General features: G+C 45.5%; 1 protein-coding gene across 12 annotated transcripts in view; it reads right to left on the bottom strand.

Moving 5' to 3' along the window:
* DAB2IP (DAB2 interacting protein) overlaps positions 1-18,026 on the bottom strand; it is a 1,475,985-nt gene that overhangs the window by 88,452 nt on the left and 1,369,507 nt on the right. For 9 of the 12 annotated variants that reach the window (XM_078641853.1, XM_078641861.1, XM_078641852.1 and 6 more), the window contains one exon: positions 14,705-14,857. The exons of the other annotated variants lie outside the window; for them this stretch is intronic. In XM_078641853.1, coding sequence (XP_078497979.1) covers positions 14,705-14,857 — 153 coding nt within the window. The remainder of the gene's footprint in view (positions 1-14,704; positions 14,858-18,026) is intronic. 12 annotated transcript variants of the gene reach the window in all.

Genomic DNA, 18,026 nt, shown 5'->3' on the forward strand with positions numbered 1-18,026 from the left:
AAGAAAATACTGGAAGAGAGGTAGTTTATTTGTAGTTTCAATGATGAATTGTGGGCATTCTAGAGCGTGGGACCTGTTTTATGCTAATCTTGTGTGTGTTGGATGAATAGAGTCCTGGCTGCATTTTGGTGTGATGCCAGTTTCAGTGAGCAGCCCCTGTCTTTTCCCCAGGAGGCATTTTAAAATGTGTAATGGGATTTAGCTTGATTTGTGTCTTTAATACAAGCCAATGAAGAGACAGTAGGGCAAACGTCAGGTGGCCTTGACCTTTCAGGTTGACGGTCAAAGTTGCAGCTTAGTTTTAGCATGGCTGTGACCTGCACGTGAGATTATTTGAGAGGTCAGTATTTACAATGTCACAGTAGACCAGTCTGACCATGAATAAGGACCCGCTCTAAGAGACAGCTGTAGAAGCGATAGATAGAGCTTAAGGTGTCTCCACTGCTCAGTACTCAGTTCAGGCTTGAAAGAGAAATCAAAGTCGAATGGAGGGCCCAGGCCTGGCATTCGGGGTAGAAGTGGGAGTTGGTTGCACAGAGTCGGGTTATTCAAAGAGGAGAAATCTCTGGACAGGGCCTCCCAGAGTAAGGAGATCAGCGTTTTCTTATTTCAGGCATAGTTTGGTCTATATTATCTTGTTGAAGATGAGATCCAAGAAATCCTGTGGAATGAGAGCCAAGCAATTGGGGAGCTTGATTCATGGCTTTTCTGGGAGTCAATAAAGCTATAGGTACAGGTGCTACATGGCCTCAACGCATTTGGTTGAGGGTCAGACGTAGTTTTGGAATAGATGTGAGGTGCATGTGAGAGGATTTGACGGGCTGCTGTTTACAGCGTTACAGCAGTCCAGTCTGATGCCGACTGGGACCTGCACATCTCTGCTCTAAGACTTGGTTGGATAGAGCTTAAGTTGGTTCCTCTGATGAATAATCAAATACATCAGAGTCAAATGGAGCACCAAGGTTCCTGGCAGTCTGGGTAGGAATGGGTAAGGGTTGCAGGAAGCTGGCTGCTCACATTGGAGAAATATTTTCCCAACACCTTCCAGAGATGGACATCTACTTTTTCTCAATACCCTAGAAAGAAAGGTTCCAAGAAATTTTGGAGTTAATCTGATGCACTCTTTTTACTTTGATGAATTTATGTATTGTCTTTGTATGGATAGAAATGTAACTGACATTGTTATAAGGGGTGCATTGTGATGTTGAGAAGAAAGGAAAAGTTCAAAGAGTTCAATCTTAATGTTCTTGGTGTGCTGTTTAAGAATGGATGAATTTGCTCCAAAGCAATCTCTCTTTTATTTTTCATTAGAAGTACAGGATGGCATGCTGCCAAGGACAGAATTGGCATTGCCCAGTTTTCTTCACGAGGCATTGCAAAAAATTCCTTTCAAATGTTTGCAGTTGCTCAGTCTGTGCCACTTGGTGGCTGGAACCCTAATCAGTAAATGTGAAGCATATTTTCTTCTACTCAAAGTGAGCACACTTTCTAAAACATTACTTGCGTAAGGAAGGTTTAATATAGGCCTATCACAGCTTAAGATCTGTGAGTCAGTTGAGGTATTTTTAAGGAGTGAACTGTCTTTGGTTTGTTTCAAACATAACGAAAGAGCACTCAAAGGGGTGGGAACGCTAGTGACGTCGCAGAACAAGGCCGGAAGCATTTCTTTGAGTGACTTGTTTCGGTGAACATATTTGATGCTTTTTCATATTTGCTACACTTTCCCAGTTTTCTAAAATTAGAGAATTGAATGATCTGAACAATGTACTGGTGTTGGGGTTAACAGTTGATAGGGACAAAGTCCAACATTGCTGAGGGATTTCAAGGCTACTGATTCTGTTAATTCACAGAAGATATTGAAAATCTCCTTTGATTCGCTGAGAGTCGCTTAGACGTTTAACAAACTTTCCACTTTTGGTTTCCTGGCGGTGTTATGGTACACTACGCTGCAGGATTTCAGTGGTATTCCACAGTCCAACAACCGCCGCACTGCTGGCCCGCCCGCAGTATTACAACTGCGGCGGTCGGCCCGCTACGAGACCGTCGGCACCACGAGGATCAAGTATCCCATTGAGCCGGTGGTCTTTCCCTGGGATGAATATTTTGAGTTGCCTCATCGTTACCCAACCACCATGAAAAGGGTGGTAGAGAGGCAACAAAGGGTGCTCTAATAGGATCCCCTGGCACTCCAGGACCTGGGGGTGCAATCTGGAGGGCACATGTTGTGCGTCCCTGTATTTATGAACCCCAGTTCCTGAACGGTGCGGTATGCACCACATAGTGCATACCGCACTGTGCAGGAACTTGCAGACGGCGCTGTCACTACGGCAGTCTGTATGTAAGGCTCTCCAATAAGCCTTACAAACCGCCGCCGTGCCACTGCCCGTCACGGATTACAATCGAAATCCGCCGGGCGGTGTTGGAACGGCTTTGGGAGTCCTCCTGTGGGGCGCTGGTGTGGTGGCATGCGGGAGGACCGCCAAAGTCGTAATAAGGCCCTTAGTCTACTTAGATAAAGGCTTTTTCTTTTAGGCTGAATAGATCCCGGCTACACCATTGACTGCTGACGTTTTGTTTTGGTATTCTCAATGTTGAGGTGCGATGAGGTCAAATGTTGTGGTGCTTCTGGATATTTAGATTTCGACTGGACTCATTATGAAGTGGTGTCATTTTCAAGGGATTACTAGCTAGCTGGAGTCACTGTGGGGAGCTTTTGATTGTTGCCATAGTGTGTATCTCACTGTGTATTTAAGATCTGGAGATTGCTTGTGGTTTTATTGTAACTTTTCTGTGTCAAGGCTGCAGGTTTCAAATAGATCTTGAATATGACCAGCTCTATGCTGGCGTGCACTCACTAGCTGGATGTTCCCATGAGCAGTCGCGTTAAACTTAAAAGCATTTTTTCTTCTGGCGCATTGAGCCAGTGGTTGGAGTCCCCCAGTTATAAACTTCTCTCAACTGGATCTAAAGATGCAATGTTAGATTTCAAGGACTTCTCCAGGAATGGTTTGTGATAGCCTAGGGTGTAGTATATGACTGCAAATGCGAAAGATGCGTTTCGACTCACTGAGCATTCGCGACCATACATTTGAAAGGATTCCTGCATGGATAATGGTCTTCTTACGTTGTTTGCAGTCTCTGCTGAAGCTACAGCAGCTCATATATTCCCCACCTCTCCTGCAATCGGATGCAGTCACAACAACACTTCTACTTGAGAGTACTTCATGTGATGCTCAATTATTTCAGAATTTTGGCACCAAGCATTTATGGACATATCTGGAATTTTAGGGGGGTTTTACTTCATTTATTGCTGATGTCTACTGGATTTTCAAGTGGATCAATCAATGGGCAATTTCATCTCCACACAAGAAAATTGCACACATTTTCAATTTCCAGCCAAGAAATCGAATAAATTAGAAAGCAAATGGTAACGGCGAACATCAGGTATGCTAAATAAAGAGCTGTAGCAGAGCTTATGACCGTCTCAGGTAATAAAGGAGATGTGTTTCAGCTATCACGATTTTATTTATTTATTTATAGGTTTTATAAAGCGCCTGAATCACCCCCGCAGGGCGCTTAGGATGAGCACTAGCCAGGCAGACAGACCTTATGAAAATAGAGTGGTTTTGAGAAGATCACATTTAAATGTGTACATTTCAGTATCAAATTGACCAAGAGATGAATAATATTTGTGTGAAATAAACATACAGAAGAAACATGTTTGCAAACAGGAAAAACATACTGATGATGTGATGTTGTGCTGTTGATGCTGAATTCTTGGAACTCTTAAAAAGAGTATAATTTGATTTCTGTTTGGTTAAAAACACAGCAACGCCCTACTCTTTTTACATGAGGTCATTTCTTCCATCCAAGGATAGATTGATGCAGGGTGTTCTACTGAGCAGGGGCTGGTCCAGCTACAGAAAACTATTAAGTGCAATGCTTGCCCTGTCCATGAACCCCACTCCCTCTGCTATCAGTGAGAAGCAGAGTTTTCTCAGGATCAAGAACAACACTGTATCATTCAGTAAGTTATCTTCATTTTATTGATAAAGTGCGACATTGGGAAGTAATGTTGACAATGATGACAGACAAAGCCATGTCTGAGTCGGATGCTGTGCCCTTGTGCGACTTATCTTAGTAAGAATGGAAGGTATACGTATGTCACAGGTGTATCCAGGGAAAACTGATGTTACTATGTGCAGGGGTCATTTTGGGGTGGAGGGGTGGTGGGTGACAGGTATTGGTTGGGTAGAGGTTTGGACATTGTTGTTGCATACACAGACAGGACTCACTGAGAGCGGCTTGGCATGGAGAGAGGATGTAGCCCTACGGCGAGAGTGGTTGACGTCGAACCTGGGGAACCCGGTTCGAGTCTCGGCAATGACGTTCAACATCCTGTGATTCTGGGCAAATCACTTAATCTCCTTGTGCCTAACAAAAATAAATGTGTCCTCATGTAACGAAACTGGTGCAATGTAAACCGCTTTGATACCCGATATCTTCGGGTCTAGTTCGCGCTATAAAATCTCTAAAAAAAATTTTTTTTAAATGGAGACAGGATTCCCCATCTGCTTTTCTCTGAACCGTGGGTTGGCATTGGCATGCTCACAGCCACCGCAGCCCCGGAGGGTTCCCGCTGGCCAATGGGCTGCTCTGCACATGGTCCAGGACGCCGAACTCAGAGGAAAGTTCATCGTGGTATGGAGGACCATACATACCAGATGGATCAAGGGGCACATATCGGGCATTTGATCTCTCTTCTTGGCCTACATACAAGGACAATCCCATCTCCCTGGGACAGCAGATGTAGTTAGGAATATATTAATTGCGAACAAAGATGGTCATTTTTTTTTTATTTGGGCTGCCAGAGTTTCCCTGTCCAAAATAGTGTTCAACAGTTTTTCTGTACACTGAATTACTGGTTTAAACATTTACACGGACCGTGGCTACAGGGCGAATTTGCCCTTTCTTCACGCAATCACAAAGGAAACAAGAGAGAGCTTCACGGTGCCCAGTCCTGGCAGTAGTTAGGGGTGCCTGCTTGTGGGAGGATATCTTGGAAAGTATCAGTTTTGTATAAAATCTTATATCCCAACATCAGAGAGTAGAGGATAAGTAACTTTGCATCATTACTGACTGGAGAAACAGTCAATATCACTTGTTATTAGTACTCACCGAAGTTCAGGAACAAAGCCAAATGCATAAACAGGGAAGGGGGCAAAAGGTGGCATTAATAATTAGCCTCAAGGCCAGTAATGCCAGTAGCACATGAAAGTACCAGCTCCGTCACCACCCGCGTACTCCAGTAACTCTATATAGGTCTGTTGTGAGTGTTGCAGCTGAGAACCACTACCATTTCTCGTAGTCTCCCTTCTGAGGAATCTGATTGGCTGTCCTACTCTGAACGTTCCAATGAATGCAATAATATCTTCAATGAATGTGCAAAGTACAAGCAGCGTTAGGACACTTAACTTTTTGGAGTAATGCAAAATGGAGGAATGTTAAAAAGTAACACATTACAATAGCTCCATAGATGGACTGTACCAACAGCTACCAGTTAAGAACATAAACCATGTCATAGAGTTACACTCCCTTCTATTTCTCCTGCATCCTATACATTGAGGCGTGATCAGAGCTATTCTGCACGACAACGGGCACAGGCATCCCATCTTAATACATCTGCAGAGCTCTCGGAACGCATCGCTACTCTGAGTTGCATCACACTGATATGGCAGTAGTGAGACATTTATAGGGCGCTCACTATGCTCCTCTAGCTTCATCTGCACCATCGCCTCATAGTTCAGTGCGGAGACATTCAGAGGGTCTTCTGTTGCACCCTCAGCTGAGCTGCACCAAGTACCCCAACACTGGGGACTTCGTAATGCACCAAAATCCAAATGTGGAGCATGCACTGGTGTCAGTACCGACACATCCGCGTGGCTCTCACAACTGGTTTTTAAAAGAGCCATGCAATGAGGAAGCGTGCGGAGTGTTATCCATTTGGGACAGTCGCAGGATGTGGACAGTACTCTTCATTTTACAATACATCTATATGAGGTGCATTGAGATACAGTAATTTGCTCACAATATTTCTAGTTCTCTGTCCAAACAGGGATGAGTGCATCTGAATAACATAAAGTAGGAAGAAGGAGACTGTGGACAATTAAACTGCTTCAAAAAGGGGGGTGGTGATGGACAGAGTATCTGAATTAAGCAGAACACTCCAACCCAGTCAAAAGATCAGGGCTTGATCCATCACCATTTTTTAGCTCACTGCACCATCCCAGTTCAGAACCTGGCTACATGCAAATTAGTCTATCCCTGGCCCAGTGCATCATGGGAACAGGGCAGACCAAACTACCAAGCCAATTCTTTACTGGAAAGGAAACAAGCTTCCGGGGACCGGTTTCTGGCATTACAGCCGTCTTCGGCCCGGCTTGCTTGAGAATTAAACTGCTACATATTTCTCTGTTCTACTCCAATAAAATAGAAAACAATAAAACGACAAAAGTTAGCAAACTATATAAACAATCTTCAAATACAGGACAGTCACTGTAGAAATTCATATTAGAGGGACATCTAGGAAGATAGATGGGGGCTCCAGGCAAGCTCACTATATCCCTCAATGAAAAGCAGGGCGCTTGGTGGGGGCCTTGTACTACTGTCCTCTTTTCAGAGGACCACCGTTCAAGTAAAATAAAAGATGTGCAATACACAGACACACATTGCCAATGTCCCTGGCCTCACTCTTCCTTTCACAGCACACATATTTTACGAGTGTGTGTCAATAGAACTCCAATTAGCAGATCTCTGCTTGCAGAAAGGACAAAAAGCATCATTTTAAAATTCAAAAGGGTTCTCGGCAGCAGCTCCTAGTGGGGGCATAACCAAGGACTTAATGGCAGTAATCACTTATTTTGCATTACTCTGCTTCGCTGTGTGTAGAAGGGTCACAACAATCGCTTCAAAGGTTTGTGGGGCGTGTGGCTGCCCCTGGAGTGACACCTGGATGATTCCCAAACACAGACCCAGTCACTCTCACTCCATGGAACTGACAACCACCATGCCCCTGCACATCTGAGGGCTTGCAGCTCCACACACTCTACCTCTGAAGACACCTACTCGTTGAGTGGTGGGGGTGTAGGTTTGTGGCAGGGTGTGGGATGCTAAGACATTAGCCATAAATTGCCACCTGAGGTTAAGGGGTATTTAAACAGAATCCTGAAAATAGCAATGTTAGCCCTCACGAGTTCTAGGAAGTAGTGGTAAGTGCAAGCATTTATTTATTTATTTTATTGAACTTATATTGCGCGCAGCTACCCGCAATGGGTTTCCCGGCGCCAGGGATAGATAAAAGAAGAAAAACAAGCAGAAGGCCCAAAACAAAACAAACAGTGCAAGGGGATTAATTAAACAGAAAAGTCTTCAGTTTTTTACGAAAAGGGAGAAGATCAATCTCGGCTTTTAAGGCCGGCGGAAGAGCATTCCACATCTTTGGGCCAAGATAGGAAAACGAGCGGCCGCCCATTTTGGCCAATTTAATTCTGGGAACTGAGAAATCGCCACTAGTGGAAGATCTTAAAGTACGACCAGGCTTATAGACCTGAACCAGGTTCTGCAGATATTTAGGGGCAGAACCCTGCCTGATTTTAAAAAGGAGGCATGAGGTTTTAAATTTTACACGGTTCGGGACCTTAAGCCAATGAAGGTCACGCAGAGCCTGAGCTGCGGAAGATCTCTTATTATAAATAGTTTCCTGTTGGAGTTCTCATTTCAAACCATTCCTTACAAGTGCTTCGTGGGCAGAGGTGGAATCAATAGTTAACTCGTTCGTCAAGGGGAAGTATTTCTAAAATGAAGTGAAAAGGTTTCTTTTTTATTGATTTAATTTAACAATATTAACAATACACAGAAATCCTGGAGGAAGTGAACTTAACTAAAGTGGCACCAGATCTGGCAAGAGGTGAATAAAATGTGGACAAGAATATTCGTTTTCATAGAAAGTGTTTTATTTAAACAAACCATTTTCTGAACGGGAGAGGCTCCTGAATGGGAGAAACTCTTCAAGGGGAGAAACTCTTGAATGGGAGAGGCTCTTGAAAGGGAGAGACTCTTGGGGAGAGGCTCTTGAAGGGGAGAGGCTCTTGAAGGGGAGAGACTCTTGAAGGAGAGAGGCTCTTGAATGGGAGAGACTCTTGGGGAGAGGCTCTTGAATGAGAGAGACTCTTGAAGGAGAGCGGCTCTTGTGGAGCGGCTCTTGAATGGGAGAAACTCTTGAATGGGAGAGACTCTTGAAGGGGAGAGACTCTTGAAGGGGAGAGACTCTTGTGGAGAGGCTCGTGTATGGGAGAGACTTTTCAAGGGGAGAGACTCTTGAAGTGGAGAGACTCTTGGGAGAGGCTCTTGAAGGGAGGAGAGAGTCTTGGGGAGAGACTTCTGAATGGGAGAGGCTCTTGAAGGGGAGAGGCTCTTAAAGGGGAGAGACTCTTGAAGGGGAGAGACTCTTGAAGGGGAGGACTATTGAAGGGGAGAGACTCTTGAAGGGGAGAGGCTCTTGAAGGGGAGAGACTCTTGAAGGGGAGAGACTCTTGAAGGGGAGAGACTCTTGAAGGGGAGAGACTCTTGAAGGGGAGAGACTCTTGAAGGGGAGAGACCCTTGTGGAGAGGCTCGTGTATGGGAGAGACTTTTCAAGGGGAGAGACTCTTGAAGTGGAGAGACTCTTGGAAGAGGCTCTTGAAGGGAGGAGAGAGTCTTGGGGAGAGACTTCTGAATGGGAGAGGCTCTTGAAGGGGAGAGGCTCTTAAAGGGGAGAGACTCTTGAAGGGGAGAGACTCTTGAAGGGGAGGACTATTGAAGGGGAGAGACTCTTGAAGGGGAGAGGCTCTTGAAGGGGAGAGGCTCTTGAAGGGGAGAGGCTCTTGAAGGGGAGAGGCTCTTGAAGGGGAGAGGCTCTTGAAGGGGAGAGGCTCTTGAAGGGGAGAGACTCTTGAAGGGGAGAGACTCTTGAAGGGGAGAGGCTCTTGAAAGGGAGAGGCTCTTGAAGGGGAGAGGCTCTTGAAGGGGAGAGGCTCTTGAAGGAGAGAGGCTCTTGAAGGGGAGAGACTCTTGAAGGGGAGAGACTCTTGAAGGGGAGAGACTCTTGAGGGGAGAGACTCTTGTGGAGAGGCTCTTGAAGGGGAGAGACTCTTGAAGGGAGAGACTCTTGAAGGGGAGAGACTCTTGAAGGGGAGAGACTCTTGAAGGGGAGAGACTCTTGAAGGGGAGAGACTCTTGAAGGGGAGAGACTCTTGAAGGGGAGGGAATCTTGAAGGGGAGAGACTTGGGGAGAGGCTCGTGTATGGGAGAGACTTTTCAAGGGGAGAGACTCTTGAAGTAGAGAGACTCTTGGGAGGGGCTCTTGAAGGGAGGTGAGAGTCTTGGGGAGGGACTTCTGAATGGGAGAGGCTCTTGAATGGGAGAGGCTCTTGAAGGGGAGATACTCTTGAAGGGGAGAGACTCTTGAAGGGGAGAGACTCTTGAAGGGGAGAGACTCTTGAAGGGGAGAGACTCTTGAAGGGGAGAGACTCTTGAAGGGGAGAGACTCTTGAAGGGGAGAGGCTCTTGAAGGGGAGAGGCTCTTGAAGGGGAGAGGCTCTTGAAGGGGAGAGGCTCTTGAAGGGGAGAGACTCTTGAAGGGAGAGGCTCTTGAAGGGAGAGGCTCTTGAAGGTTAGAGACTCTTGGGGAGAGGCTCTTGAAGGGGAGAGACTCTTGAAGGGGAGAGACTCATGAAGGGGAGAGACTCTTGGGAGAGGCTCTTGAAGCGAGGAGAGAGTTTTGGGGAGAGGCTTCTGAATGGGAGAGGCTCTTGAAGGGGAGAGACTCTTGAAGGGGAGAAACTCTTGAAGGGGAGAGACTCTTGAAGGGGAGAGACTCTTGAACGGGAGAGACTCTTGAACGGGAGAGACTCTTGAACGGGAGAGACCCTTGAAGGTGTGAGACCCTTGAAGGTGTGAGACCCTTGAAGGGGAGAGACTCTTGAAGGGGAGAGACTCTTGAACGGGAGACACTCTTGAACGGGAGAGACTCTTGAACGGGAGAGACTCTTGAACGGGAGAGACTCTTGAACGGGAGAGACTCTTGAAGGGGAGAGACTCTTGAAGGGAAGAGACTCTTGTGGAGAGGATCTTGAATTGGTGAGACTCTTCAAGGGGAGAGACTTGGGGAGAGGCTCTGGAATGGGAAAAACTCTTGAAGGGGAGAAACTCTTGAAGTGGAGAGACTCTTTGGTAGAGGCTCTTGAAGGGGAAAGACTCTTGTGGAGAGGCTCTTGAATGGAAGAGACTCTTCATGGGGAGAAACTCTTGAAGGAGATAGACTTTTGGGGAAGGCTCTTGAAGGGGAGAGGCTCTTGAAGGGGAGAGACTCTTGAAGGGGAGAGACTCTTGAAGGGGAGAGACTCATGAAGGGGAGAGACTCTTGTGGAGAGGATCTTGAATTGGTGAGACTCTTCAAGGGGAGAGACTTGGGGAGAGGCTCTGGAATGGGAGAACTCTTGAAGGGGAGAGACTCTTGAAGTGGAGAGATTCTTGGGTAGAGGCTCTTGAAGGGGAAAGACTCTTGTGGAGAGGCTCTTGAATGGAAGAGACTCTTCAAGGGGAGAAACTCTTGAAGGAGATAGACTTTTGGGGGAGGCTCTTGAAGGGGAGAGGCTCTTGAAGGGGAGAGACTCTTGAAGGAGAGAGACTCTTGGGGAGAGGCTCTTGAAGGGGAGAGACTCTTGACAGGGAGGGACTTGTGAAGGGGAGAGACTCTTGAAGGGGAGAGACTCTTGAAGGGGAGAGGCTCCTGAAGGGGAGAGACTCTTGAAGGGGAGAGACTCTTGAATGGGAGAGACTTTTGAAGGGGAGAGACTCTTGAAGGGGAGAGACTCTTGGGGAGACGCTCTTTTGAATGGGAGAGACTCTTGGGGAGATGCTCTTGAATGGGAGAGACTCTTGGGGAGAGGCTCTTAAATGGGTGAGACTCTTGAAAGGGAGGGACTTGTGAAGGGGAGAGACTCTTGAAGGGGAGAGACTCTTGAAGGGGAGAGACTCTTGAAGGGGAGAGACTCTTGAAGGGGAGAGACTCTTGAAGGGGAGAGACTCTTGAAGGGGAGAGACTCTTGAAGGGGAGAGACTCTTGAATGGGAGAGACTTTTGAAGGGGAGAGACTCTTGAAGGGGAGAGACTCTTGAAGGGGAGAGACTCTTGGTGAGAGGCTCTTGAAGGGGAGACACTCTTGAAGGGGAGAGACTCTTGAAGGGGAGACACTCTTGAAGGGGAGACACTCTTGAAGGGGAGACACTCTTGAAGGGGAGACACTCTTGAAGGGGAGACACTCTTGAAGGGGAGACACTCTTGAAGGGGAGACACTCTTGAAGGGGAGAGACTCTTGAAGGGGAGAGACTCTTGAAGGGGAGAGACTCATGAAGGGGAGAGACTCTTGGGAGAGGCTCTTGAAGCAAGGAGAGAGTTTTGGGGAGAGGCTTCTGAATGGGAGAGGCTCTTGAAGGGGAGAGACTCTTGAAGGGGAGATGCTCTTGAAGGGGAGAGACTCTTAGGGAGAGGCTCTTCAATGGGTGAGACTCTTGAAGCGGAGGGACTCGTGAAGGGGAGAGACTCTTGAAGGGGAGATGCTCTTGAAGGGGAGAGACTCTTAGGGAGAGGCTCTTCAATGGGTGAGACTCTTGAAGCGGAGGGACTCCTGAAGGGGAGGGACTCTGGAAGGGGAGGGACTCTGGAAGGGGAGGAACTCTTGAAGGGGAGGAACTCTTGGGGAGAGGCTCTTTCCCCGGGGAAACACTATTTGAAGTTAAGATTGATTTGAATCTCCACTAATTTAAAAATATCATACACACTGCTTTATGGTTATTTATTTCGTGATTTTGCATACCCAGCTGTCAAGCAACAGAGAGTTAAAGAAGGCAGGGGAGGGAGGTGGGGTGGAGAGCAATATGTATGGGGTTCAAATGAGGGAGAAAGAGAAGCAAGGCAAAAGGGGGTATTACAACTTGGGGTTCATCATCAATGGGGTTACACATGAATGAGGTTTGTCTTTTAGGGGAAGGGGTGAGGGAGCTTTTTGGTTCTCACAGTTTTCTTTGATGCAGACCCTCCTCGTTGAAGCCTGTGGGGCCCTGCAAAGGAAAGTCAAGAGTTTTCCAAGCAAAGCGCAAATATTGTAGGTGCAGAGTCGGCACACATGACAAAGATCACATATTGCACTCTGAGCACAGAACAGCCCCAAGGATCCGTCTGTTATATCTAATGTATGGATAATACACATGGTGGGCTGCCCTGATTTACATAAGAGTGTGTCCAATGCAAATTTGGGAATCCCTTCTACCATGCCCATTTCCATTAAGGATGCTGCTTACAAACAAGTCAAAGAATATTAATGACCAAGGGGGTAGCACGGAAGGTTGTTTGGAAAGTGTAGAGGGAGCAAGCCACTTCACAAGGACAGAAGAGAGGAGCCCAACCACACAACCAGGGAGGTCTGTCCCCGGCCTCCGAGAGGTGGCTTCCACCGGCTCCAATGGGAGACCCATAGTACTCCTTCAAAGGCCCAGAGAGACTCGCACCTACTCATTGAGAGATGTGTGATCTCCCCCTGATTGTGAGTGTGCATTGGGTGGTCTTCAGAGTAGGTCAGCACAGGCTGGGCAGTTCAGAATACAGCCAGCACTTGTTGTTGGAAATACAAACACACTATCGCAAACTCGCTATCTCAACTTGCACCACTAGAAAACCTTCTCATCAGTCTCAGCAAAACATCTTGGTCAGAAGGAACCCATATTTATTTATTGGTTGGTGATTTCTGAAACATCATTGGTCGGTCCACAAGTGATGAAAAGCAGCGAGACTCCCAAGACTTTCGATGCTGCTTGGTGCAAACCACCTCTAATTCACCTTAAGAATAGCGATCAAAATAAAGAGGCAGGCGTTGGAGGGTTGGAAGGCGAAGAACAAGTTTATTGCTCTAGAGGAGAGTACATCGCATCTGACACCGGGGCTATCATCAGGAGGTGCTCTAACTGCATCTCTGAGGCCTGGCCTTTTATATGTTTCTTTCGTCACTTTATTGCATGGTCAAACATTCCTGGCGTTACTCTATTACATAGTGAATCATCCTTGGAATCCCCGCCTTAAGCTAGTTCTCACACAAGTCCAGTAGCAAATGTTCCTACACCCGGATCTTACAGATGATCGATATCTCGCAGCTGGACATTCGGACAGGGCCTAAAACATGTGGGATCGGTCAGATCAAAGGGGTCGGGTCACTGGTTAAATTCCAGCCCCTTTGTTGGTGATGCAAGTTCTGTCGTTACATGGGCAATAAACTAAGTCTACAGGGGTCGGTTGGCGCCTGGGGCCAGATTGAGTAGCCAGGTGCAGTGGAGGAGGTTATCAGGGGGGCCTGATTGCGCGCAGAGGATGAAAGGACAAGTGGGTTTGGTGTGGGAAGTGGCTCTAGGGTATTTTCATGCTGACATGGTTTTACGACCCCGGTATGTGTGCTCGGGTTCAGTCAGAGCGCGGGGGCGGATGAGGGCAGCTGTGGTGATGTGCAGGTGACCAGCAATGTGGGAAATGGCTGCAGTGACTAAAATGGTTGCCCCTTAAGCGCTCGTAGGGGCCTTCATTACACAAGATGGCGCCGGCAATGTTCATATTTATCGTCTTATTTCCACACAAGGAACATGCTAAATCTGCACAGCAAAAAGCTGTGACACTGACAGAGGCACTGCGACAAACAATCTACTAGCACCATCTATGCAGTTACCAGCTAATCACAGACATCTTCATCCAGAAATGTTTTTTATCCAATCAGTTCCCCAAGGTCGGACAAGTATGCCTTTACTTATACAGGAAAAACTGAAACTGAAAGCTAAAAATCCAAAACTAGCTAATGGTGATCCCGATTAAATAGTGCCAGTTAGTAACTTTGGGCTTGATTCACAAGGGTAAACTTAGACATGAAGACTCTCTTTTTTACATGATGTCTAAGTTTAGACCTGAAGTCCAAGTTTAGACTTCAGATCTAAATTTAGATCAAAATTTGGACTTCTGGTCTAAATTTGGACTTCGGGTGTAAACTTGGACTTCGGGTGTAAACTTGGATTTCGGGTGTAAACTTGGACTTTGGGTTTAAACTTGGACTTCGGGTGTAAACTTGGACTTCGGGTGTAAACTTGGACTTCGGGTGTAAACTTGGACTTCGGGTGTAAACTTGGACTTCGGGTGTAAACTTGGACTTCGGGTGTAAACTTGGACTTCGGGTGTAAACTTGGACTTCGGGTGTAAACTTGGACTTCGGGTGTAAACTTGGACTTCGGGTCCAAGTTTACCTTTGTGAATCGGGTCCAGCATGTCCATGATCTAACGGGTACCAAGTTTTGCAACAATTTGATCTCAGTTATGGAATCCACCAATCTAGCATAGTTGACATGCACACAATCAGCACAATTCACATAATCGGTGCCTTCATATTACACAAGTGTTTGACCTCTCAGAATGGCACCTGAAACAAATATGAGGCAGCATTCTTAGACATCATTTGCTTTTAATTAACTTGGGACAGAAATGCAAATACATTTTTTTGGCCATAGACGCACAAGAAAGTGTGGCACGAGAAGAATGAGAATTGAATATGTGCTGTGTCATCCAATCACAATTTACCTTCTCGGCTGGGCTGAACTCCTCTTTACTCCTGAGCTTATCCCTGTGTCTGGGTTCAGGGTCAATGATTTCATCTTCTAAAATCTGCATGTTCATATTCAAGAGCCACGCAGCGGTGCGGTCCAAGGCATTGGGATTCACAGGTGAGGGGGCCTAAAATGAAACGCACAACCAGAACAAAAAAAAAGAAGAAAAAAACAAAACAAAAAGGAACAAAAAAAATGAAATTGAAAAATGAACGGAAAGCTGCAACAAAAAAATGAACATGATACTGACTGCAATGACCATTCAAACAAGATACCCCCACTTCCCAATTAAGGTTTCCATTGTATTCTTGGCATGTATTAGAAATAAAAGTAGGACCCCTCCAGTGATTCCTCCCTCCTGATGACACATCAACCATCTGTCAAGGTACCCAGCATTATGCGTGAAGTTGTACGATTGTTTAGCTTCCGTTCAGCGTTTGTGGTATTTTAAAGCGGCTTACAATTAGAAATGGACCACAGCCAATGTCAACGACAAGATACATAATCTAAGAAGTAAGATTCTTAATATGAAACATACAATATCCAGTCCAAACATCTCTTTTATTAGGCAGGGTAACTTGAGGATGGCAATGCATTTCAGTGTTGAGGTTCAATGGCAAAGCAATGAGTATGCGCATAGTCAAAAGCTAAGCAGCGTGGCGGCTGGATGGAGGATCAGGCTTTACAGAGCTCCCGATTCAGAGGCAGACCGATCTGTTAAGGAAGTTTGGATAGTTCTGCAAAGACTGGTGGTCCTGGAAGGCCATGGGGCAAACTGAGTCAAGATGATAATATGACATGCAAGCGACACACAATAAACCTCAGCTGCCTTCCAGTGGCCCCAGTGCAGTGAGAAACTTCCTTACAGCCCTAAAGGCTAATCTGCCCCTGACCATGGGAGTGTTGCAAGATGACAGTGACAAAGAAGCATGTCAATGCAAGCAAAGGAGATAAATTGACAGCCTAGAGCTGGTTCAGAACTAAACTATGTGTGCTCTGACACTGGCAGCCTCTCGTCTTCTTGACTGGCGATTGAGTTTTTCATCTCTATGTATGGCATGGTAAAGAATATTACACTGGGTGTTCAGCACTGGTCCACCAGGGCTTGCAGTCATGTAAGACTTTCAGAATATCCACATGAGAACAATTTCAATACCCATCTATTGCATCCATATAACTGAGAGTCATTTACATTTAATGGTTATAGTTCTGGCAAGACTTCTGTCCTTCTGCACATGTTTGGACTCCAACGCTTTACAAAGTATCATGCAAAGAAAACAGGTTCTAGGCTCTGAAACATATATTTTACACTTGTCAACTCAAGGAGCTGGTTAGAGAGTTTCTTAGTACTTGGGGGCTGCGATTACAGAACGTAGGTTTGCCTTTCAGAGCAATTACTTTGTCATACACACAATTAAAAGGTCCTACAACATCTCTCTGCTTTTTGACAGACATATACATTAATTCCAGCGAAAGTAATAAATATGGCAAGTAATATGGCAGTAGAAAACCATTCTTGGTAGAGGAAAATAAAAACTGTACATTGCCTAACAACAATCTAAAATCTTATCACAAAACAGCCTCCAACCTTCCAATTTTTGAGGTTCACCCTTCTAAAATGAAGGAAAAAACAGATAATTCAAATGTACATGTTTCCATAAACACATCTAAATTCACCTTGAATGATTGCCCGAAAAATTGCAGCAACTCCAGAATCTATATGCAAGGTCATTTAAAAAAAAGAAATTTCCAATAAAAATATTTTTCCTAACAATTAGATTTTGAGCCACAAATGAAGGGAGACAGCCATGACAATGCGGGCTTTACACCGCGCTGCCATTACGACGCTGCCATCACAACGCAAGTCGTTACAACCACGGATGGTGTTAGATACTAAGGAATAGTCGATTTACTATTCCAACACCTTTCCTACTGTTGCGTGGGCTGGAGTTGGAATAGTAAATCATACTATTCCAAAATCCAGCTCCTACATCGCAAGTCGTTGTAACGACTTGCGTTGTAATGGATGCGTCATAATGGCAGCGCGGTGTAAAACCCCGCGTTGTCATGACGTACATCCCAAATGAATGATCTAACTTGTCCGAACTGTCACTTGGTGGAGTGTACCACAGAAATCTTTTGTAGTGGTAATGTGGTAAACACTATCAGATATAGATAAACATTAACAATCTTTAAGAAGCATCAAAACATCACTGCAGCACAATTCAGACACCAGTGTACAACATAAAGTCTCCATCCACTTCAACAGTGTGGCACCAAATTTCCTTCCCTACCTGCACTTCAAAGATATACCGTCTGCAATTACACCGACTGACACGCATCCTTCCATGAATGGAAGGAGTTTTTGTGAACAGACCATCTCTGTGAAACAACTTCCTTTTTTATGGACTCAGGTGGGTGAACCGGCTTCCATCTGTATTAGTGGCGCAATGTAGCTTTCAAGAGCGGAAGTAAACCAGAGAAAACTTAAATGTCTTAAAAAAGCTCACAAATGTAACATGAACCAGTTCTTTTAAACTGCACAGCAGCTAGGTAACTAAAGACATACAAAACCAGTGGCTCTCAGTGGTATCACTTTACAAACAATAAAAGAGTATATGTGGCTTAAAAAAATAGTAAATCTGAGAAGTAGATGACCATGGTGTTGTGTGCTTGGGTAATGGCTCAGTGAAGTTCAAGATCGAAAAAGAGTATATAAAAAAAGAGACTGAAGGACCAATAATGGATCTGATGAAGGTAAAATGAACATCAAAGCACAATCACCTAACTGTCCCACTCAGCTGGTTTCTCAGCAAGCCACTGGCGTTGATGTTTCAATCTATTTTTTGACTTTCAGGGGCATCATCAGGAGAACAAAATAGAGTCCAAGGACCAGGGTCTAAGACAATATCAAATATAAAATTATTATTACAGGAAAATGTTTTTGATTTGTCATGAATACAGTATGATGGGTGTTCATCTATATGCACATGTGCAGTATCAGTTAGCGGTTACCAGGCAGACAACTCCTTCATCGCTGCACTGGATATGCAATACACACTACATCTTGTTTTTTTTTTTAACAGCAAGGGGGCACACATGGTCACTGATGCATCCATCACCTTTGTTTTCGAACTAGTGTTACTTGTGTTAGTTACCACATAAACAAGGTTTGCATGAATGACTTGGCACTCTCTAAGCCACTAATGCAAGCACAACTTTAACTAGTTTCTCCTACATTAGTTACCAACAAGTTGACAATGTCTGCTGTGGTGCCCCATATTTTGGTCCAGACT

The sequence above is a fragment of the Lissotriton helveticus genome, chromosome 5_1 (assembly GCF_964261635.1).
Source record: "Lissotriton helveticus chromosome 5_1, aLisHel1.1, whole genome shotgun sequence".
Lineage (NCBI taxonomy): Eukaryota > Metazoa > Chordata > Amphibia > Caudata > Salamandridae > Lissotriton > Lissotriton helveticus.